The sequence below is a fragment of the Leucopleurus acutus genome (assembly GCF_964270905.1).
Source record: "Leucopleurus acutus genome assembly, chromosome: 2".
Lineage (NCBI taxonomy): Eukaryota > Metazoa > Chordata > Mammalia > Artiodactyla > Delphinidae > Leucopleurus > Leucopleurus acutus.
In genome coordinates, this window is record NC_139143.1 from 168,954,271 (window position 1) to 168,978,757 (window position 24,487).

Here is a 24,487-nt window from a genome sequence, read left to right on the forward strand (position 1 = left end):
GAGCAAATATACTGTTCCTGCCAACCTCTTGGGATTTTCTTCCTGGGCATAGAATTGTGGAGTCAGAGGAAAATGAATAAAAGAAGAAAATGTGCTTCTTCTTAATGACTTGAAGATCTGATTGGCAATTCTTTGGCATTGCTTGTAATCCTGAGCTCTAGTCAGAATGGGAGTTTAGTTGATGATTTTTTTTAAAGTAGTGGGTAAAGATAGATTTTCCCGCCTCTGCTCTCATCCTTTCCGATTATCTGGGCCAGAAGGATCTTTCTGGAATCTGGCCAACTCATTCCACTACTCTGAACCCTCTGTGGCTCCCCAGTGAGGGAGATCAAATCCAAGCCAGTCATTCAGAACCTTTCATGAGCTGCCCTTTGCCTGCCTATCACTCAAGCATTGTCTGCTGCCTCTCTTTGCCTAATTCCCTACAACCCAGTAATTTTTTCATGCCTCTCTGCTTTCATGCATTATCTTTGCCTGGGAATACCCTTCTGTTTTGTCTAAATAAAAAATACCTCTTATGGGCTTCCCTGGTGGTGCTGTGGTTCAGGAATCCGCCTGCCAGTGCAGGGGACACGGGTTCGATCCCTCGTCCGGGAAGATCCCACATGCAGCTGAGCACCTAAGCCTGTGCACCACAACTACTGAGCCTGCGCTCTAGCGCCCGTGCTCCACAACAAGAGAAGCCACCGCAATGAGAAGCCCACGCACCGTACAAAGAGTGGTCCCCGCTCACCGCCACTGGAGTGAGCCCATGCGCAACGAGGACCCAACGCAGCCAAAAATAAATAAATTAAATAAATAATTTTTTTTTTTAAACCCAACAACCTCTTGGGAATTCCCTGGTGGTCCAGTGGTTGGGACTTTGCGCTCTCACTGCCATGTGCCCAGGTTCCAACCCTGACTAGGGAACTAAGATCCCACAAGCTGCGTGGTACGGCAAACAAATAAACAAACAAAAATCTCCTTTTTCCATATCCTGCTCAAGTCTGTGAAACCTTCCCTTTCTCCCTCCCATCCATGTACCATGGGAACATTAATCCCTCTGCTGTCTTGGCTACTGCCCCCTTTCCAGGCCTCTCATCACTTTTTTAGCTCCTTGAGAACAGGGACAACATCTCTTTTATCTCCAGCAGCACCTGCCACTAATCAGATGCCCAAACATTCACTGAACAGCTGATTAGGACATCTGCAAAATATTTTGCTTAAATTAGTGCCCTACTCACTCTTCTTTGGCAAATCCCAGATACGTTTTGGCTCTGCAAAACAGCATGTGCAGGCCTCAAAGAGGAAAGTCTGGAAGGAGCACCCAAGTGTTGTGAGGGATGATGAATTACATTCTCTCCTAAAAAGCTAAAGATTTCAACAATGCCTTCTCTGAAGAGAAGGAACAATAGCTTGAACAAAAAAATGTCAGCCACTTCAAGCTTCCCTAATTATTGAGGCAACAAACATCCTGACACAAAAATGGTTGTATATGAAGTGTGTTGGGTTCCACACATGAATTATTGATGGGGAAAGTGGAGTTGTCTGCCTTATGTATTGCTTTGACATACAACATCAAACTCATTTCTAGATGAGGAAGGTGCCTTGCTTAAAGGGACAGCAGAAAATTGTTTCATTTAGAAAAACTATGTGTCAGTACTGAATCGAATTTGGATGAAATTTTATATAATAACAATGACCTTAACAAAATTGCTGTTCTTTTTCCATATGACATTCCAGACTATTTCTATTGCCTTTAATATATTTTTTACATAGTTTCAGTCTATGTAAATATACTGTTTTGTATTTTCCTTCTTTGCTTAATAATAGATTATTTTATAAACATTTTTACATTTGATCTTCAGAATATTTGTATGAGTTGCTTAATAATAGCTACCAATTATTATTGGGCCTGCTGTGTACTAGGCATTATATTTGTAATCCTCACAACAGCCATAAGTAAATGTTATCCCCATCTTACAGACCAGAAACAGGCTCAGAGAGGGTTAGTGGCCCAGTGATACATAACTCTTAAGTTGCAAAGACTGGTTCGGTCTGACCCTAAATGCTCACTCCTTCCACTCTGCTCTTCGAATGCTAGCATGAGAGCTCATAGTGTTACAGTGTGTTTATGAGCCATAACTTAATGAACAATTTATTTTTTCTGTCTGACATTAGGTTATTTTCAGCTGAACTGTTTCTCTTACCTTTCCTACCCAGGGAACAGTGAACCTACAATTTATTTTTCTTTTAATAAATATGCTTTTCCATTGTATACATGTTATGACGTTAAATGAAAAATTTTAAGCCTCTGTATTTTTGCATATTACCTTGTTATATGCATTTTACATGCAATCATAATGCCTTTTTCAAATGACTTGTTTACTTGTTTTTATATAGTTATAATAGTTTATTTTTAGTTGCTAAGAATCATAGTTTAAGTGTTTTAAATGCTATTTTGTTTTTTAATTCCTAATATATTTTGTTATGAATTGAAAATAACCTCTTTAAATTCTATTTTTTGTTAAACTTGATCTTAATATTTGACATTCATTAGTTCATATTTTTCTAGTCAAACTTAGTAACTTTGACTCTGTTTTAGAAAGGCAAGAGTTTTTTCTTCTTTGGTAGAAATCCTATATTTTGTGGTAAAGTAATGCTTGGCCCAGAGGCAGATTAAGAAGGCATACTAATTTTCCCAGGCAGTTGACTCTTTAATAACTATTTCTTTGCTGTTCACAATTTGATTTTCTGGGAGTGCTGCCTTGTTTTGTTTTGCAGGTCTGGGACCTGCGCCAAAATAAGCTGACCTACACGATGAGAGGCCATGCAGATTCAGTGACTGGCCTGAGTTTAAGCTCTGAAGGCTCTTACCTCTTGTCCAATGCAATGGACAATACAGGTAACTTTGGAAAGGAAAGCTCTCCCAGTGCCCAGTCACTGTAGACCCTGAAGAAAGTGGGCATTAGAAACTAGAAATGTGTGCTGGGTAAATGAGGGTCCAAGGAAAGAGTCCAGGATGGCTTGCAGGTGTCCACCAGGACAATTAGGAAAACGGGTTGTAATAGAAAAAACTTTAGGCCCAGAGGGCTGGGTGCGCGGGAAGGCAGCCTGGCCTCCACGCCACATGCCACCATGTCGATGCTTTGCCGCCTCGGCGTTGTGAGGCAGATGTCTCTTCTTTGCCTGTGACAAATAGGTTTTGGAAAAAGTTGCCTATGATGACCCTGAACTTGCACCTTTATGAGACTCAGCAGGAAGAGAAGTCCAAACCCATCAGCCGTTGCCCCATTCACTACAAAGAGGACCTGCCTTTTGATATTGTAGAGCTCATGGAGGAGATAGAAAAGAAGACAGGATTTTTAACAAATGTATTTAAGCGTTGTGTCACCGGCCATTGGAATTCAGAGCCTTCTTTGCTTACTACAGTGCCATCTGTAACAAGGAAACAGGCCAGCTCAGCAAAGCTGACAAGGAACTCATCATTGTGGTAACCAGCCTGGCTGACAGGTGCTCTTATAGCGTGGTTGTCCACAGTGCCCGGTACAGGGTCTTCTCAAAGAACCCAGTGCTCTCTGACCAGGTCTGTGTGAACTGGAGAAAGTCTGACCTCCCTGCCCAGGAAAAGGCAATGCTGGAATTTGCTCTTGCTATTTTCCTGAGCTGATGACATAACAGATGACCATTTCAAAAAGCTCGAGGTGCATGTCTTCAACCAAGAAGATGCCTGGGATATAGCTGCAATTTCAGCCTTTTTATGCCATGTCCAGCCACCTTGCTCATTTTGTCAGTCTTGTTCCCAACAAAGAATTCTATCTGATGGGCCGAAACAATGATGTCAAAGACATCAGGAGTGAACCTGCTGCTCCCAAAGTATAAAAGCCTGAACAGAAAGACGAATGTTTACATGTCCAGCATACTGCATTATAAGGCACCAGTTGGGAAGTAATTTTTTTAAATGTTTAGTCAGTGGATAGGGAAGAAAGTAAATAAATTTGTTCCCTGCCTGCTTGGTGAGATAGATCCTAAGGGACATGTGATATCTGGGCCTAGGGGAAACCTTTTACTTTTTTACTTCTGTTGTGATCAGGGACAAAGGAGTTCAGAGGATGCTTTAGGCATTTCTGATGAACTGGTATCTCTGAATTTCAGCAGTTGAAGTTGAACATTTTTTAGCTTTTAAAAATAGTGTTACGTAGAAATTGGTCTGTAAAGACTGTAGTTTGAAATCAGTTCCTTGTTAACACGGTGGTATATAAAGACTCTGAAAGGCAGTGGGTAAATAGAAGCAGGCACCATGTTGTTCTTTCTTTAGTGCCTTCCCCATTAACCTCCAGTGATTTTTGTTTAAATCATGGTCATCTCAGTAGAATTTTAGTCCTTATGTAGTTTATTCTTATTTTAGGTTTTAGTAAAAATTATTTGGAACAAGAAAGTGCTCATATTTTAAGCAGAAGCGTAAGAAAAAACCGACCCTGACATTACTAAGCGACTCGTTCTGCGTGTCACAACCACCACTGCCTTATGTGTGCGGCTGTCTTAACTTTGCAGGAGTCATTTTCATTATCTAACTGATAGAGGTACATGCAAACCTACAAAATGCTTTTGTTTCCATATGACTTCTTTAGATTCTCTAAATTGCCAGTGAACAGTTCTTAATCAGTTTGGGGGCAATAGTGAGTTAATTTTGAATTGCCTGAACTGTGAAACCTGATTATCTTGAGACAGCACAACTCTTGCTGCAGAGCTTGTGTTTTTCTGTTGGAACTATATCTTAAATACCTTGGAATATGTAACCTTTTAAAATTGACTTTTGAGGGGAGGAGGCAGGGGCATAAAAAAGAAAAGAAAAGAAAAGAAAAGGAAGAAAAAGAAAAAACTTTAGAAGAGATGGTCAAGAGGCCAGGATTCTAGTCCCCGATCTGCCATCTAATCCCTGAGCAACTTTGCACATAGCATTTGTCCTCTCTGGGCATCAGTTTCTATACTGATAATATAAGAGACCTGGACTTTACTTTTAAGGCCCATTTCAGCTCTGGTATGTTATGAATCCAAGGCTATGGATTCAAGCGGTGTACAAAAAACTCATAGTGATTAGTTTACTGAGGAAGATGAGTCTGGAGATCCATCCAAGGCAGTTCTCAAGCATTTTCAAAGAGTACCAAGCTCAGATGATCAGTAGACCTATTGATATCTCAGTTGTGCTCTTTCTGCCAGTCTATCTTCCCTTCCCTATGTGACAAGAGGTCCTCATTAAAACACCTCAGTATTCTGGATTTACACACACACTTGTCCTTTCTTTGCTTATTTTTGAATTGTTGGATGGGAGGGTGGGTTTACTATAGCAAAAAAGAAAGATGACCTGTTGGATTATATGCTTAATATTGGGAGAGTTTGGAACTGCCCCTTTGATAGATGAAAATGTTTTCACTGACATTTTGTAATGAAAACTGTGCCTAGCACTCAATGGGTGCTCAATTAATACTTGTTGAATGAATGAACATCCTTACCTTCTGACTGTATTCTCAGCTGAATAGCAAACTTTCATGCATAGCCTCACCTTTTTATACCTGTTTGACTTCAAGGATTGTTGTTTTTTCACAGTCAAATAAAATGACATCACTCAAATTCCACTGTAGGTTTAGCTTTAGTTAACAATGGCTGTGGCCACTGCTTACTGTGGGTGTTTATATCCTATTTCAATAGATTTGCCATTGTCTAATTCTTGCTTTGTTCATAGTAAGGAAAGATGAGATTCTTAGCTTTAGTTAACAATGGCTGTGGCCACTGCTTACTGTGGGTGTTTATATCCTATTTCAATAGATTTGCCATTGTCTAATTCTAGCTTTGTGCATAGTAAGGAAAGATGAGATTCCCTAAATGGTTATTAAAATGAAAATAAGAATCTCTTGTTATAGCTATACAATAAAATAACAAATTTTTTTGTTTATTTTTATTGTTTTGTTTATTGCTGCCAATCTTTTAGAGCTTTTTCACATGTATCATTTTATTTGACCCTTAAAATATTCTTATTTTTTAAAAAAGAGCAAGTGGTATTCTCGTTTTATAAAGGCGACCAAAACACAAAGAACCTCACTATTTTCCTGATATCCCCCATACATACAGCAGAGCTAGAATTGGAATCAAAGTTCACTTTTTCTAATTCTTGGTAGTTTAGTAGTTGTCAGTTTCTCCTATGAGCAAAATTAGAAAAGGTTAGTCCTGAGTTTGATTTTTATAGATTGATTGTCACAGTAGTCAGTGGTATTTAGATTGTCATATTGAAACTTTGCTAGGTGTGACTCTTGGGGTTGGCAGAGGAATCATTTGCAGAATGTTTTGTTGAAATCAGTATCACACCCAACTACTTTCTGTTGCAGATCCCCAGCAATGTGTTTGACATTTTCCCTTCCTACCTTCTCAGTTTTCCTCTGTGTCCTTAGTCCCTGTTAATAGAACTTGGATGCATTTCGTTCCCATTAGAAAAATAAAAAAGCCTTGTCAGGTAGCAGTGTATCATGTTGGTCTTTCTCCACCCAGGAAACAGCATCTGTCATTGACATGATACTGATTTCAGCTGGGTTCTCAGGAGGCCCCTGGCTGATAGCTGTTTTGCTTTGTTTGAATTTGCAGTGCGCGTCTGGGATGTCCGGCCATTTGCTCCCAAAGAAAGGTGTGTGAAGATATTTCAAGGAAATGTGCACAACTTTGAAAAGGTGAGTTCTGCATGGTAGAGGAATTTTACTGTCCATTTGATTCAAAGAAACATTTAGGATGGTGCTAACGATAAGGAACAACAGCTCTACTGAGAAGGGGCTGCATTCTAGTAACACTGTTCTGCATCAAAACTGTTCTTGCCAGAAATAAAACTAACAGAAGCATAGGCAAGAAGGCAATCACATAGATAGATAGTGATGGGGCCCCCCTCAAATTTAGGACTTCGGGCTTCAACAAGACACTCCTATCTTTTTAATTCCTTGGGAACTTTGACCCTCATAGATCAGTGTTCCATATGGGGCTCAGATTCCCATGGCTATTACCCAGATGACCTCCCTCACCCTCCCAGTGACCAGCTATTAGAGCCCTGAGAATACATCCCTTCCCTCAGTAAGCACCACAGGCCAAGTTCTGAGAGACAGAAATTTTTTCTAAACTCTCAAATCCCAGGTCAGCTCTTCAAAAAAGCTTTTCCTCCAGATAGTTTGTTAATATAGACTAATATTTTTCTTTTGAGAACCTATTAAAATTCATTTTCATTTTATAAATCAAATTTTATCTTTTGTTAGAATTGGTTTTATTTTTATTTTCCTATAATATAAACAAAAAATTTAATGAGGATCAAGATAAAGGAGCAAGGGGAGCCTCCATGTGTAGGCAGAATAAAATTTTGTTGCCAGGTCCACTCTTAATTTACTGTAAATTAAGCAGTTTCTACAGCTGGTTTTTATATGGTTTTAAATATATCAAATTAGGCTGTCTTGGGCCACAGAATATAAGATAATTATTGATTATATGCTGAGGAGAATAATTAAAACTCTATTTAAGAGGGGGAATCCCCTGGCGGTCTAGTGGTTAGGACTCCATGCCTCCACTGTAGGGGCACAGGTTCGATCCCTGGTCAGGGAACTAAGATCCCACAAGCCGTCTGGCACAGCCAAGAAAAAACTCAGGAAATTTAAAGTCTCTTAGTGATGCTGTAGTCTAATAAAGAGGGGTTTGGGGCATTATTATATTCATTGGATTCCTGCTTATTCATCATTATAGAATCTTCTGAGATGTTCTTGGTCACCTGATGGAAGCAAGATAGCAGCTGGCTCAGCCGACAGGTAAGGATTACTGGGCATGAGGTAAAGAATGATGTAGCCGTGCAGGTATCTTCTCATGTTTAATACATTAAGTGCAGATACTGAGCTATAGCAGACAGAGAGTTATAGCTGTACTCAGAGATGAAGTCATGTGTGGTCTGAAGAGTTTAAGGATCATGTGAACAAACACATCATTTCTGCCCTCTCTGGATACATTTTACACCTGGAGTGTGAACAGTTTCTTTGGTTATTGGATTCCCTTTGCCATCAAAGTAAAATTCAAACTCCTAATCTGGCTCCAGTTTCCCTCATGAGATTCTTCTGCCATGCTTCAGTTCATTCAGATACATATTGTGTACTCCTCCCCCACCATCACCACAATGCTTCACTCACATGGAACTTTCCCTGTTCTTACATCCCTTATGCCTCCAGGCTTCTCTCTTATATCTCCTCTTCTCCATTATCCAAACTCCTATATCTCTCCAGTAATCACCTATGTTATATCTATAAACTTTCCTGGCTCTCTCCTTCCCTTACCTCTCAAGCATTACTAATTGCTCTTTGTTCTGGCTTGTAGTCACACTGTATACATCTAACCTTTATTAACGTTTATTACATCTTATAGTAAGACAAACATAGTGGGGCACCCCTACTAAATTATATGCTCCTAGAGGTCAGGAAATGAGTCTTACTCATCTCTGAATGAGTAAGCAGCTAGTGAATATTACATGAATAAATTCCTAGCTCAAGGATGGTAGTCAAATTTTGCCCTGCATATCAGCTCATCTATTGGTAATGGCTGCCTATGTTGGGGATGATTCAGAGCTGGGTCTGGGTTCGATGGGAAAAGTGTCAAGATTGCTAAGTGAGGGGTATGGCAGCATGTGGGCTAGGTATTTTCCAACCCTGAGCTGAATTAAGAGACTGTGAAGCTTTAACTATCAATTTAAACTGCCTGAGGAATTAGGTGATGAATGAGAAACAGAAGGGAGAGAATTCTTCATTCCGATGCTGTTGTATTTGACATGTCTGTGGTGACCTATAATTGGGAGTCAGAGGTTGAGTAGGGGTGTTCAAGTGCCTAGGGCTGCAAATGTGGAATGGTAAAGAATGATGAGGCCCTCTGATGGCAGACTCTAGGTTTAGCTCCCAGTGGGAGGTGTCTTAACCCTTTTTAGCTTAACCCCATCTTTCTCCCCCCCTTAGAGATTTTCCTGCTACCTGACTAAAACAGGCACCATCCTATAAGCATGAAGCCTTTCCTAGGCTAGCTTGGGCTTTCAGCATGTGCCAGAGTTTTCTCCTATTTGCGGCTCTAGCACAACCATAAAGAAACCTCACTTTGGTCTGTCCCACCCTTTCTGACTTGTGAACAATGCTGGACATACCTGAAGATTCCAGAGTCCACTTTTTTTCCCTGGCATGTTTAATGCCAGGAAAAATGGACAAGTATTTGAGTATTTTATGGGGGGAAAAGGGCACAGGTAAAACCATGCCACATTGCTGGTTTGAGTCCTGGTGGTTTAGCAAGCTGCTCTGAAGAGGGAATCTAAGGGATTTTCAGTTGCCAGGTTTCTAAAGACCTTGAAAAACAGGCCCACAGCCTAAGATGTCTTACATTCTGACAGAGTAAGAACCATTCTAAGTATTTTTACATGATTTTCAGCAGAGATATATCTTTCCTATGTAATTAAGCTTTTAAATGATATCTGCCTAGCTTTTCTTCTGAGCAGTTTGTTTCTGACATTGGTCCTTTCTAACTTTCAGTGTCCTCTCTTCCCTCTTTCCCTCCCCACTGTTCCTTTAAACCTTACATGTGGAAGCATGGCTCTTGTCTAGGAAGAGCCTGTATGTCTACCTGCTGAGGGTTGGCCACATTTCACTGGCCACCTCACCAATTAGCCCCAAGTCAACAAGCAGCGCTGTTACATAAGGAGCCTGGTTCCTCCCAAATGTTGCCATGCCAGAGTAAGGAGAGGATAAGGAACCCCTCTAAATTTAGCATCTAATCGGCAGCCATGCAGAGTGAGGCCTCAAAGTAAACCCTTGGAGCGCTGGGGTTTTGCTGGCTTTTATGTGCCTGGAAAATGTATTGTTCCTTCTCAGAAAACTGCTTTTCAGCTTGGCCTGAATTTGGCAAATTTCTTCTCCCTACTTGCAATTCACCTACCTCCTTATGTTCAGATTTGAAACCCTTCAACAGTTCCTATCAAGGACTACGAGAAGAGTGGTCAGTCTCTCTGTTGTGAGTGATTTATTCATATTCAGCCTGTTGATTTCATGTGATTCTGTTTTGCTCGTTTATTTATTCATCATAACAATAGCTATCATTAATTCTCTGTGCCAGGCACTTTGCATACATTATTTCATTATTTCTCTCAACAAAGCTGTGAGATCAACATTGTCTCCATCATTACTCCATCATTTGACTAAGGAAAGAGAAGCTCAGAGAAGTTAAATGAATGTCTAAGGTTATTTAACTATTAAATAGTTGCATTGAGACTTGAACCCAGAACTTATACACTTTTTCAGTAGGCCACATAGCTGTAGATGGATTAATGAGGACAGTTATGGCAAGAAAGAAGACACTGAGGAAAATATGAGCATGAGAGCCAGGGAGTCTGTAGACAGATGGGGTTCCTTCTCTTCCACCTTGCGTGGAACTTTTATTTAGTTCCTACAGAGCCTAGCCCTTGTGAGCTAAACAGTGTAATTAATAAGCTCTTGTTTGTTTGCATTTTAGACCAAAAGTGTAACGTTGTTCAGAAGTAGGTATTTTATAATCAAGTGCTGATGAGTGTACCCTTTTAGGTGTTGACTGAACAAAACAAATACGTAAATAATTGGTATAACCTGTTTGAAAACAACCAGCCTTTTAAATTTACCAACAGATTGTCTTTGCATGGTCATATGAAGATAATATCTATTTATTTTACCTTCAGTTTAAAATGACCCAAGCAAGGCTGAGGGTCAAAGGAACTTCTTTTGGCAGGGGTGGGGGAGAATGGAGGATGGCAAGGGACACAAGGTATTTGAGGGTGGTAAGAGAAAGAATACCGGAATATATTAAGAGTTCTCATTTTAATTCTGCCACTGAGCCACTAATGAACTGTGTAACCTTGGAAAAGTCACTGTACCTTAGTTTTCTTTTCTGTAAAATGAGTTTAGACTAGCTGGTTTCTGTTGGCCCCTTCCCATGCTAGAATTCAGTATTCTTTCTGTCCATGAATTCAATGCAAGATTTGGATCAAGTGTGTGTTTGGGTTTTGTTTATATAGCAGAAATGTCCTGTCCCGTCTCTGGGCTCTGTGATTTGAATACAGTACGAAGAAATTCAGGTGGATCTACAGCCTAGTCTCGCAACCTGCCATGAGTTGGGTTACCTTTAAGACATTCCTAGGTGCATATGAAGTTAACTACACCCTAATTATATTGGATGCTCTTTAAAGAAGGTTTCTGTGTGGGATCTGTAGGAAAAACGTTTGTCTTTCTTCTCCATGATCTTTCCTATTTCAGAAGCTTGTGTTTGAAAATACCAGTAATGCTGATATTTTTAGCTATTCCTATTTTTTCACTCAGTTGCTCAAGAGCAGGATCCATGCCTTATTTAAAATCTATATTCCTAGTTTCTAAACGTCAGAGCACAGTTCAATAAATACGGATTGAATAAATAAAGGGTTGCTTCCATTTCCCTGAAAAAGCCATGCCTCTCCTCTATCCTCAGTTCTGGGAGGCCTTAGCCTTGCTCTTCATGATACCTTGCAGGTTTGTGTATGTGTGGGATACCACAAGCAGGAGGATCTTGTATAAGCTACCCGGCCACGCTGGCTCCATCAATGAAGTGGCTTTCCACCCCGACGAACCCATCAGTAAGTCTGTCCTGACTGTGGGGAAAGGGAAAGTGAGGGAATCTCCCTAAAGAGACCTAAGAATACAGAGGCAGAGGTGGGCATCTGTTTTATGTGAATTTCCTTTTAAACAGTCTTTATGGGTATCGTTGACAGTCTCACCATTGTTCTAAGTGGTGAGGGTAAGAGCAATGATCCATTTTCTTAACCTCAAAGCAGGGTTGGTTAGTCTGTTTATTTCTAGTTCTTTTGAGTTTACTTGCTTCAGGTCTATGATTCAGTGATGTAGTTGGATAAAACAATGATGTTTCGGGGCTTCCCTGGTGGCGCAGTGGTTGAGAGTCCGCCTGCCGATGCAGGGGATATGGGTTCGTGCCCCGGTCTGGGAAGATCCCACATGCCGCAGAGCAGCTGAGCCTGCGTGTCCGGAGCCTGTGCTCCGCAGCGGGAGAGACCACAACAGTGAGAGGCCCGCGTACCGCCAAAAAAAAAAAAAAAAAAAAATGATGTTTCTTAATGTTCAGATATAAATTTCAACTTAACATTTTATTGGCTAGCTAAACTAGATAATGAGCTCTGAATTTAAGGAGAAAACGTAACTTTCTCCAAGCAGACGCACGTTTACAAAATGACTGACAAAGACATTGATTCTTCTCTTCTATAATGACTGAGAAGGTCTTTTTCTTAAGGTTTGAGTGACAAGGGACATCAGGATTTAGACCCTGATAATGTATTTCCCATAGCACAGTCCACCCTCATGGTTTTGAGAGGACTTGGATTGAAAAGTCAGACTATACTGTAGTTTCCTGTGAATGGTGTTTAAGAGGAGAGGAATTTAAGCTAAATCCAATTGCTTTTTTATACCAAAATTGCCTCTTAACGTAAGAGCCCTTGAGCACCAGGTCTCCTTTAGCCTTCATTATTTCCAGTTATCTTCTCTGTTGTTTTCACCTCAGTTCTCTCAGCATCCAGTGACAAGAGACTATATATGGGAGAGATTCAGTGAAGATATGGAATGGAAGACTCCACAAGGCTGCTTGACCCTGAGACCTCAGACAGCATAAGTGGCATCAAATGATGCCCAAGCGAGCATCCTCCCTTCAGATGAAGATCATTACTAGCAAGAAACAAGGAGGAGGTGGCCATATTCCAGCAACCACAAGTATCCCAGTATCCTATTTCATCAGGATCATTAAGGCAACCTTACAGTGGCCTCTTAAAAACCACCTGCCAGATTTCAGGGATTGACTTTTTTTTTTCCTTTTTTTTTAAGTAAGGTTTCTTCAAAGGGACACACATTGGTTGGTGCATAGTCTTCTGTTTCCTAATTTAGGCTGAAGACAGGGAATGTGACCGAAATTTATTCGTTGGGGATTTTTTTTTTTAACTCAGTTAACTTGTATGATATTTTCTTTCTTTGTTTCTCTGACTCATTTTGTATTAAAAGCCAAATTGATGCCTTTTTACAAGAGCCATGTGGATTGGATTTATTGCTGTCTTTTCTTTGAGGCTTGACCACTGTAAATCTTAGCAGAGCATGGTATGGCCAGGGGATACATACAGTCCATTTAAACTTCCGAGAAGCTGAACATAGTCTGTGTCTACTCTGCCTCCTGCCAAAAGCACTTTTCTGAGCAGCAGTCCCTCCCCTCTGGTTTCCTAAAGTGGGCAGATTTGGGGCATTCTCAGCTGGTAGCAATAGCATTGGCTGGAATGCTGTATCAAACTCAACTCAAAAAGAATATGAGAAAGTTTTGGTGCTGCTGGGCCATGACATTGTCTAAGACTTTTTTTTTTATCATTGTGCTTGTCTTTCTTAAACTGACAGGCATTAAGAAATGCTATTAGTTGCCTTCTACCCCCACGACAGGTACTGTCTCTGGCTCACGGGGTGACTCTGCCCGGCACACAGATCAGCACTGATGAATCTCATCTGGCACTGGGGAGCGCAGTGTGTCTTTTCCGAATCTCCTACCTCAACACAGAGGTCTTCACACCTCCAACCTGTTCTCAACGTGTTTGGTTTTATACTTTTAGCTCACAAACTGAATCATCTACTTAAGTTATAAAAGAAAGAGGATAGTTTTAAGTGAGCACATGTCCAAGATTTAACTCATTAATGAAGGAACCAGCAGGGTGATAAACCTGTCAAACTAATTACTTTTAGTACAGTGAATAAAGTATAAAGTTTATTCACTTTACACTGGAAATGGAAAGCACTTTATTGTTCCTGGGAGTTAAGGAAGTTTCACAGATTGATTATGCTTAGATTGGGACTTAGAGAATGAGTAGGACTTTGCCAATAGGCAAAAAACATGTGCATTCTAACAAACAGCAGGCACAAGCTTGAAAGCTTGGTGTGTTTTCATGAACCAAAAGAACTTCAGCATGGTTAGTGATGAGGCCAAATTAAGTAGGAGCCAAGTGCTGGAGAGCTTGTACTATAATTTATCTTACAGGTTGAGGTTTCCTAAAGTGTATTCCACAGAACACTGTTTCCCAGGTATCTTAGGTACTTTGGGCATAAAGATCCCATGCTCACATAAGTTCAGGAAAGACTGGGTTAAATAAAGGGAAATAGCATTCCTTTACTACAGGAATGCTTAGAACCTTTACTAAGTAGAGTGAGATCTTCAAAAGGAATGGTGACTCAGATTTCAGACCTAAGCAGTAATTATAGATATGGTTATGCCTTTAACCAGAAGAGACTTGGCCAAAGATAGTTTGCAAGCCACTTTTCACACCTCTATCACAATCACAGTTCACTCCCTAATCCCTTATAAATACCCGGGCTACATACCTCACTATTAGTCCAGTCCCTTCCACACACCCTCATCTTTCTTGGCTTGGGGTAAAACAAGGCTTGAACTTTGACGCTGCACTTTTAAAAGCCTACCAATCCCTTGAGAAGTTGGCAATGATTGGGAAGAACCAAGGTCCTGGAGGCTGCAAGGGCTTTCCTCTAACCTCAGCCTCTTCACTCCTCCCAAGTGCCTTCTTCGAAGGCTGGGTAGAAACCCATTAGCAGGAAATAGCAGCACCACTTGGAATTTGTAGGGAATAGAGGCCCTAGCCTGGGGAATAAAGATTTGAGTATAAAACATCCCTAGAGGGTGCAAATTGTATTCTCACTTTGGGAGAGATAGATTGCTCCCGAATGAGTAATGCCATCTCTGGTTTTCAGTTAATTTCCCTTTATGACTTCCAGTCTCTAGCACTTAATACCATTGGCACTTAAAGAGCCAAATCTTTTTTTCACTGGGTGGTTAAGTTTTGTGAGCTGAACTGTCAGGGAGGTGGATTTGGACAGGTCAGGGCTCTTAACAGAGTTGCTTCTTCACAGCAAAACTACAGAGTAATTTGTTTCTCCTGATAGACCTGAAGTCTGCTGCTTGTTAACATCTCAAGGTGTGGATGGGAAATAGAGGTAAGAGAGAGAGCTCTGAACAATTTGGGGCTGCAGGCATTTGAGCCTTAGGGGAAGGCCATTTGAGTTAGGACAGGATTTCTTCCAAGAGATTTTAGAGCTTGACAGCTGTGTCCCAGGACGGAAGGAGGGGCCAGACTTAAAAGACAGCTACTATTCCTGTGGAACCAAATAAAGCCAAGTCTGACCTCTGAGCCTGCCCTCTGCCCTCTGGTCAATTGTCTCTATACCCCAGACACATAATGATCCTTTGAAAAACCCCTGAGTGGGCGCCCACCCTTTCCACGTCAAGCCCTGAGCTATCCCAAATTCCTCCTTTCTTCTAGGTTTCAATTTCTTTTCCTCACTTGCCTCTGCAACTCACCTACACTCTTAGATTCTTCTTTAATTTATATCCTCTAGAGCAGTAGTTCTTAACTGTGCACAATTTTGCTGCCTAAGGGACATTTGACAATGTCTGGAGACATTTTCAATGGTCACAACTCGAGGGATGCTAGCACATCTAGTGAGTAGAGGCCAGGGATGCTCAAAGAAGTAGGTGCTCCAAAATGTCCCTAGTGTTGCTGTTGAGAAACTCTGCTCTAGAGCAGTGATTCTCAAAGTGTGGTCTCTGGAACTGCAGCATCATCAACATCTGAGAACATGCTAGAAATGCAAACTCAAGAGCTCTGCCTGAGACCTACTGAATCAGAAACTTTGGGGGAAAGAATGTTCAGCAGTCCGGTGTAACAAGTCCTCCACGTGATTCTGATGCAAGTTTGAGAACCACTGCTCTATAGACTCAAAGTTTTAATCTTTCCTGGGAGAGCCACAGAGGCTTCTCCTGTTTATTCAGTGATAGTTGTCCTTTACTATTTAACTGTTCTTTTTGGCTTACATGCTTTATCTCACTTGTCACATTTGGGGCAACATGTCCAAAGAGATGTAACATCTAAGATCAACCAGCTAGGAAGTGGCAAAGCCAGGACATAGAACCCAGCTAGAGATCTTACCCCATCACCACAGTGTAGGCCTTCGTGACTTTTAACCTTGAATGCACATTAGAAGCACCTGAGGAGCCTTTAAAAATCCAGATGTTAGATCATACCCCAAACCAATTAAATCAGAATCTCCAGGGTAAACATCAGTATTTTTTAAAGCTTTCTTTTTTGATTGCAATGTGCAGTTTAAAGTTGATACTAGTGTTAGCCATGGCTATAACTATAGACAGGAGGGTAGCATAAAGCCAAGTTGACTTCTCCTGGCACCCCTTGGATCTCAGGGAAACCACTGCTCTGACATGTGGTCTGTGTGAACTTAAGAACACTTCTCCCAGTGCCCATGGCTGAGCTGCAACTTAGGAGTTTGGCCAGGAAGCAGAGGTTGATCTACTGTGGTCATCTCTGCCTGACTGACTGTGGGGCTTTGTGCAGAAAAATGACCTCTGATCTTCCTTCAAAGTATAGCATCCAAAGATACTAGAGCCAGAAAGGACATTACAGGTACTTAGGTCATCTAGTCCAACCTCATTTTACAGAAGGGGAAACTGAAAAGAGATACTGTTTAACCAAGGTCACATGCATATTAAGTTAGAGGTTTTGCTCATTCAGGAAACATTAATTCAACAGGCCTCTGTGGTGGGCCCTGTGCTGTGCTCCGAGAATACAGAAATGACTGAGTCATAGCCTTATCTATTTTTTTTGTGGTACGTGGGCCTCTCATTGTTGTGACCTCTCCCGTTGCGACCTCTCCCGTTGCGGAGCACAGGCTGCGGACATGCAGGCTCAGAGGCCATGGCTCACGGGCCTAGCCGCTCCACGGCATATGGGATCTTCCCGGACCGGGGCACGAACCCGCGTCCCCTGCATTGGCAGGCGGACTCTCAACCACTGCGCCACCAGGGAAGCCCATAGCCTCACCTTTTTTTTTTTTTTTTTTTTTTGCGGTATGCGGGCCTCTCACTGTTGTGGCCTCTCCCATTGCGGAGCACAGGCTCCGGACGCGCAGGCTCAGCGGCCATGGCTCACGGGCCCAGCCCCTCCGCGGCATGTGGGATCTTCCCAGACCGGGGCACGAACCCGTGTCCCCTGCATCGGCAGGCGGACTCTCAATCACTGCGCCACCAGGGAAGCCCCCATAGCCTCACCTTTGAAGGCTCACAGGGCAGAATAGTGGGGAGGGAAACAAAAATCAGGGCTTCTCAAACTTTTCCCCGTAAGTGCCTTAATGGCAGAGGAGAATGAACTGGAGCAGGAGGGACTCCTGAAATTAATAACTTTGAAATCTCACCTTGAATCTATAAAATGTATGATTCCCCCCTCTCAACTTTCTGAAAAGTTTCAAACATAAAAATTGAAAGATTAACATAGTGAATATCTGTATATGTTCCATCTAGATTCAATAATCTCTCCTCTGTCTCTCACACACGCACATTGTATATGTACAACTTTCAATGACTATTGAAAGTAAGATGCAGACATCATAATTCCTTACTCCCAAATATTCCTAAATACTCCAGCAGGTATCTATCTCCTAAGAACATTCACTTTCATAGCCACAATCCATTACCGCATCTAAGAAAATTAACAGCAATTCCATAATACCATCTTATGGTCATATTAAAATTTCCCCAGTATTAAAAATGTCTTTCATAGCTAATTTTTCAATCTAGATTCAAGTTTTATGCTTTGGGGTATTCGCTCTAGTGTCTCTTAATCTAGAACATTCCCCCATACCTTCTTCCCCAGTGAAACTGACTACTTAAATGTATGTGGTTTTGTATGCTGCTTCATAATATAGCTGTGCTTGTTTTACATTAATAAATGTTTTAAATGACTGAGCACCAAGTAAAACTGACACTCCAGGAAGATGTACCTTATTTATCTGTGCTCTGTGTCTTCTTATGTCCTTGTTTTAGAAACAGATATGAATAAGTGATTCAAATTCAATCTAATACATACTGTCTGAGGTATACCTACAAACTAGGAGGAAGTGCCTCAGGAGAAATTAGAAAAAGTTTTACTGAGGAAATGACACTTTAAGTGAATCTTAAAGGAAGATTGGAAATTGGGGAGCAGAGGGATCTGGGAGGGGAGTAAGTACAGTCTGAATAGTGGACAACTTCACAGATCACCAGAACTCCTGGTGCGATCAAAAATGACACACAGCACATGGTGGTGGTAACAGCATGTTGGGGGAGTGACAGATGAGTAGGAACCTTGGAAAGTGTTGGAGCCAGATTGCAAAGAGTCTAAAAGCCAGGTGGGGCAGCTCTGGGCTTTGTTCCATGGGAAGGAAGCCAGCAAAGTTCTCTCAGTACTCTGCGCAAGAGCTCAACCACACCTGAGGATGCTTTTGATTCTGGGTACCCTCCCAGAAAATCATTATAGGGAACTGTTGTAGGAACCAGGGGAGATAGATGAGATCAGTATCTTCAAACATCAAAAGACTACCTTGGAAAAGAGAAGATGCTCTTATTCTGGGAAGCCTCAAAGTGCAAAGCCAAGACAAGTGGATTATAAGAAGACAGACTTACACTCAACAAAGAAAGCAGCTGAGTCAGAGCTGTCCAAACACAGAATGGTCAAGAGGTGCTCCTCTCTGGAATGTACAAGCAGAAGCTGGGTGACCATTTGACAGGAAGGCCTGTGTTATAATTGATTTAGAGGGTTAGAGCTGCTCAGCAGAATCCCTGGGGAGTATATTTTTTAAATACCTGTAACCAGGTCCCACCTCCAGAGATTTTGCTGAAGTTGAAGTGGTGTGGGGCCCTGATTCAGATGCAAGTGGTCTGCACACTAATATTTGGGAGCCACTCAATTAGAGGACCTCTGTGGTCTTTTCCAACACCATTGTTCTATGATTTTACATGCCATTTACCTCAGACTCTAAGATGGTAATTTTAGGATTCAGTGAATTGTTGGCTGTGAAAGGATGTCTGGGTCAGTCAGGGCTTATGGAAAATGATAACAGGGTGGGGAGCCAGCAGGGGGTTGAGAATCCTATCAGGGCATTTGGGACCTGCTGGAGTGGCCAGGCCTGAGCTGACCCCATCTGTCTTCCTATCCCCAGCTGGCCCTTGGGCAAGCCCAGTGCAGCATAATAAAGGCCCAGCGAAGTATGGGGCCGATTGGAGAGGGCCTCCCGCCATCTCTCAAAGTCCCCAGCTCAGCTGGCCTTAGGGCAGACTTTAACTGAAAGCCCAGGCAGCTGCTAAGGGCTAGTGAAAAGGGAGATTTGTCTTGGCTGTCAGCAGATTGTGTGCTAGGGATTCTGGAACGAGACAAGGAAAGTCAACTTTCTACAAGCTTTACTGCCTGCCATCAGAGCTGTTTAGGGTTTCCTGACCTAGACCCTGCCCATTCACATACACCCTGTTCTTCCTATTCCTTTATTCTCAATCATTTTTTTTTAAGATTTATTTATTATTTATTTATTTATTTTATTTATTTTTGGCTGCATCGGGTCTTAATCGCGGCATGTGGGATCTTTGTTGAGGGATCTTTGTTGAGGCATGCAGGATCTTTCGTTGCAGCGCGTGGGCTTCTCTCTAGTGGCGTGGGCGTTTTCTCTCTAGTTGTGGCGCGCAGGCTCCAGGGTGCGTGGGCTCTGTAGTTTGCGGCACTCAGGGTCTCTAGTTGAGGCGCGCGAGCTCGGTAGTTGTGGCGTGTGGGCTTGGTTGCCCCATGGCATGTGGGATCTTAGTTCCCTGTCCAGGGATCGAACCCGTGTCCCTGCATTGTAAGGAGGATTCTTTACCACTGGACCACCAGGGAAGTCCCTCAATCATTCTTTCTTAGAAATTTTTTTCCTTTTAAGATTTGAAGGAAGTTGGCTGGACAGGGGTGGTGGCAGGAAGGAGGTGACAACAGTAAAAAGTATGCACAGAAATTAAAGAGAAGGGGTCATAGCTCCTGAACACAGCTTGCTGTTAAATACTTCTGTGTCTGCACTTCTTTTTCTTTTATTTTTAATTTTTCTTGCACTTCTTTTTCTGTCTGGCAGCCTATATTTCAGGCATCATCCTTTCTCTGAAGTTTTCCATCACTGCCTATTCCCAAGCAGAGTTAGCCATTCTTTCCACCATTTGATTTCTGTACCTCATAGGCACCATGCCCTTCTGTGTATCACTCATAACTGTCTGTTTATATGTCTGCCTCTCCCACAGGCCCAAGAGTCACAAACTCAGATGCCATCATGGCCCAGAGAGGAAAAGCAAATGGGTGAAGTTGCTGGGTTTAGGGAAACAAGCAGTGGATGATGTCACCCTGCTGGCCAGTATGCTAACCCTCAGGCTTTTAGCCCAAGGATTGTCAGGGGCACCTATCCTTTTCATCTTTGGTTCCAAAGATCCTAGCTCAGTGCCTGATACAGTAATGGAACTTACCCGGAGGTCTTGAGAACCAGCTCTGCCCTAACGTGCTGTGTGACATTACAGAACTCACTCAACCTCTCTGCCATTCAGGTTCTCCCTTTCTTTATCTCACGCCTCTTCAGAAAAGGCACTTTGCAGATCATCTAGGCCAGTCAGTGGCTTTTTCACTTTGTTCCTGAGGGACTTTGGCTCGAGGGGCTGATCTTCACAGGATGCAGGGGCAGACTGAGACAGCAGGTTCCCAGTCCTCTTGCTCCACAAAACCAGAGTGGTCCAACATTTTTTCAGTTTTAGAAATATATGATTTCTTTTGAAGAGAAGCGTTTGCTGCTAAAAAAATTAAAGTTCAAAAACCGTAAGGAATGCAGTAGGAATGGTATAGGTAGTTCTGCCTGGATTCAAATCCTGATTCTGCTACTTCCTTGTTGTATGACCCCAGGCACATGATCTAACCTCTCTGAGCCTCAGTCCCCTCTCCTAGAAACTGCTGGTGGTGATAATAGTACCCACCTCAGAGGGCTCCTGTGAGATTTAACGCGTTAATGCATAGAAGTTGCTCAGAACAGTGCCTGGCACAGAATGCTTAAGGTGTTAGCTACTGTGATATAATGAGGTCTTTGTCCCTAGTCTTGGCACAGAGCTCCTAAAACTCCGGGAGTGTCCTCAGTGACAGGTGTGTCTCTTGTTATTCATGAGTCCCTTTTGATCACACCTGAGTTTATTCTAATGAGATGACTTAGAAAGAGACCCCTCAACAGACTCAGGATGGGACTGGTCACCAGAAAGACCAAGTGATTAGAGATGAACCTTTTAGCCCCTCCTACTGAGCTCCAGGGAGGAGGGGTGGTAGCTGGTGACCAAGCTTTTTAACAGCTCTAGAACAATGAGATCCAGAGCAGCTTCCAGGTAGGTGAACCAGATGGGAGGGTTGTGCACCCCTACTCCACAGAGACAGAAGTGCCCAGGACCCTTCCAGACCTCACCCTACAGACCTCTTTGTCTGGCTATTCATTTGTTTCCTTTATAATAAGCCAGTAAATGTAAGTAATCTACCTTCCTGGGTTCTGTGAGCTGTTCACAAACAAATTATCCAACCTGAGGAGGAGGTCATGGGGACCCCTGATTTATAGCTGGTTGGTCAAAAGTAGGGCTGGCTGGAGATTTGCAACTAGCATCTGAAGGAGAGGCAGTCTTGTGGAACTGAACCTTTAAGCTGTGGGTCTGCGCCAACTCTGGGTAGTGTCCGCATTGAATTGAATTGAATTGTTGGACAACCAGCTGGTGTTGGAGAATTGGTTGGTGTCAGAAAACACCCCACAAACTATAATTAGGGAGCACGTTCAGTCCTCTAACTTGGAAGGAGAAATTTATAGGTTTAACATTTCTGCTATCTTATGAATGAACTTTCTCAGAAGCTTTTAGTGTTTTAACCCAGAGAGGGACTAATGGTGGAAGATTCAGACATGGTGACTAGGCTTGGTTTAGGGCAAGGGAAGGACGTAACAGCTCAGAAATGTCCTCACTTCAGCAGCTCCGCAATGTGCCTCTCTCTAGGGCTGACCATGATCCTGCCTTCTTACTCAGGAAGCGTGGGAATGTTCTGAATCATCTCTGTCCTTTACTTCTAAATCCTGCTTCATTTCCCCCACATTCTTTCCCTAGTCCAAGGGTTAGTCATCTTTTGTGTTGACTACTACAAGCCCCTCCTGACATCATCCTCAGCTCCTGACATCCCCAATTTCTTGCCAAAGATGTTTCTATCTCTTCCTATAGTTAGATTGCCTTCCCCCTTAGCATCCTGGACTTCCCCGTGGTAAAGAGAGCACAAGGTATGCTAGGGCCCAAGGCAGGAAGATCATTCATTCACCGCGTATTTGTTGACTCGTGACGTGATCCAAGTCCTGTGGAATATAGAGATAATTTATGATACAGTCACTGTCTTCATAGAGCTCAGTCTATTGGGGGAACAAAATCAGACAAGGACAGTAAATCCCAGTAAAATCTCTCATGGAGATAACACAGACCACATGTGATCCCAAAGGAGGGTGCCTCCTTGAGGTCACAGAGTGTTAAGGAAGGTCTGGGATGGGTGGGGGAAGTGACAGGTGAGCTGAGATTTGAAATTTGAATAGGAGACCTCCAGGCTGAAAATTTGGATGGGAGATGCATTCTAGACAGAACTACACGTGCAAATCATGGAAGCGAGAGATGGCATGCTGTGTGTGTGTGGTGTGGGCAAGACTTCGACTAAACGGAATGGCTCAGGGGCAGAGGCTAGTTCTGCTGATGTCAGGCCATCATCCCTGGTCCCATAGGACAAACTTAAGGGTGAGTCAGCCTGGCCCTGGAACAGGGCGTCACAGGCATGATGTAGTACAGCCAACAGCCTGGCAAAGGCAGGTCACAGCCCCAGGGGAATCCACTGTTTTTAGGATTAAATGAGACAATGTATGCCAAGTACCTGGCTCAGAGTAAGCACTCAATAAGTGGGAGCCATGATGGTTATTATTACTGAACTGCATTTTTAGTGTCACAGAGGGAACTGGCAGACACTCTGTGTGGAAGAGGCCCTAAAGAGGATCTCCTAGAGAACTGTTACATCTGGGCTGAGACTTTGCGGGGCTGGTTCTTATTCTTTTGTGGGAAATATACTTTGGAGAATCTGATGAAACCTGTGGACCCTCTCCCCAGAAAATGACACATCTGCTCAGATGAAGATTTGCATATTATTTCAGGGACTTCACAGACTCCTGGAGGCCTGTCTAGTCATGGAACCTGGTTGGACACAGCTGTTACTCGCCAAGCATGGCTGAGAAAAGTTCCCACTGTTATCTCGGCTTATTATTCCAGGTGAAAACCTCAGCTCATATAATTTCTTTTTTTTTAATTTTTTAATTAATTTTTATTGGAGTATAGTTGCTTTACAATGTTGTGTAAGTTTCTGCTGTGCAGCAAAGTGAATCAGTTATATGTATATATATCTCCACTCTTTTTTAGATTTCCTTCCCACTTAGGTTACTACAGAGCACTGAGTAGAGTTCCCTGTGCTATACAGTAGGTTCTCATTAGTTATCAATTTTACACATAGTAGTGTATATATGTCAATCCCAGTCTCCCAATTCATCCCACCCCCCCATAATTTCAACTCTACGAATATTCTGTGTGTTTTAAAATACTAAGTGGTTGGGACTTCCCCGGCGGTCCAGTGGTTAAGACTCAGAGCTTCAAATGCGGGGGGCACAGGTTTGATCCCTGGTTGGGGAACTAGGATCCCACATGCCGCACAACGCAGTCAAAGAAGAAAAAAAAAGCACAACTAAGTGGCGAAAAATAAAATAAATAAAATAAAAGTGGCGGCTGACAAGTGGGTGGAGGAGGGAGACCAGTGAAGAGACCATTCTGACAGTCCAGGGAGAAAACACGACTGGCTTCAGGGGCATGTGTCCTCTGCAGCCACACAGGGCCCTCCCTGTGCTTGGTTTTATGGTCTGCTGTGTCTTCCTTCCTAATGGGCCTTAAGGAGTCTTGCGTTTTCATTTTGCACTGGCCCCCACAAATTATGTCACCAGTCCTAGGAGAAATCATGCATTTGAGTGCTGACTCTGTAAACAGCGCCTAAGTGGCAGTGCTGGAACTGGAACCCAAGCTGCTTGGCTCCAGAACCATGGGTCTTAATTTGTGTCATACTGTTTTCTGAGTCCAGAGGGCCAGTGAGAGCTGACGGGAAGGAAAAGAAAAGAAACATTGTTTCTTCTGCCAGAACACTATTCTCCAGGCCTTGGCCTCTCCTTCCCTCCTACTGTCTTCTCAGTATCAATGCCATGTCCTCAAGGAGGCCTTTCCTGGTCTCCGGACCTGAGTTATGGCCCCCTTATTCTTTCACTTTTTGTTATCCTTTAAGGTACTCATCAGAATATTTCATTATTTATTTGCACGTTTTCTGGTTTTAATGACAATTCCTCACTAGACTATTCTCTCAGTGAGTGCAGGACTGGTTCATCCCCTTAATCCCCAGTGGAGAGCCTGGTAGGTAGCAGGTATTTCATAGATAACAGCTGGAAGGTAAGTTCAC

The 24,487-nt window shown here is 42.6% G+C and overlaps 1 protein-coding gene across 1 annotated transcript in view; it reads left to right on the forward strand.

The window, feature by feature from the left end:
- SNRNP40 (small nuclear ribonucleoprotein U5 subunit 40) overlaps window positions 1-12,878 on the forward strand; it is a 37,200-nt gene extending 24,322 nt beyond the window's left edge. The window contains exons 6-10 of the mRNA XM_082833319.1: window positions 2,764-2,884; window positions 6,616-6,698; window positions 7,747-7,808; window positions 11,553-11,656; window positions 12,592-12,878. Of these exons, the coding sequence (XP_082689445.1) occupies window positions 2,764-2,884; window positions 6,616-6,698; window positions 7,747-7,808; window positions 11,553-11,656; window positions 12,592-12,641 (420 nt within the window). The 3' untranslated portion in view covers window positions 12,642-12,878. The remainder of the gene's footprint in view (window positions 1-2,763; window positions 2,885-6,615; window positions 6,699-7,746; window positions 7,809-11,552; window positions 11,657-12,591) is intronic.
- Window positions 12,879-24,487: the final 11,609 nt, after the last annotated feature.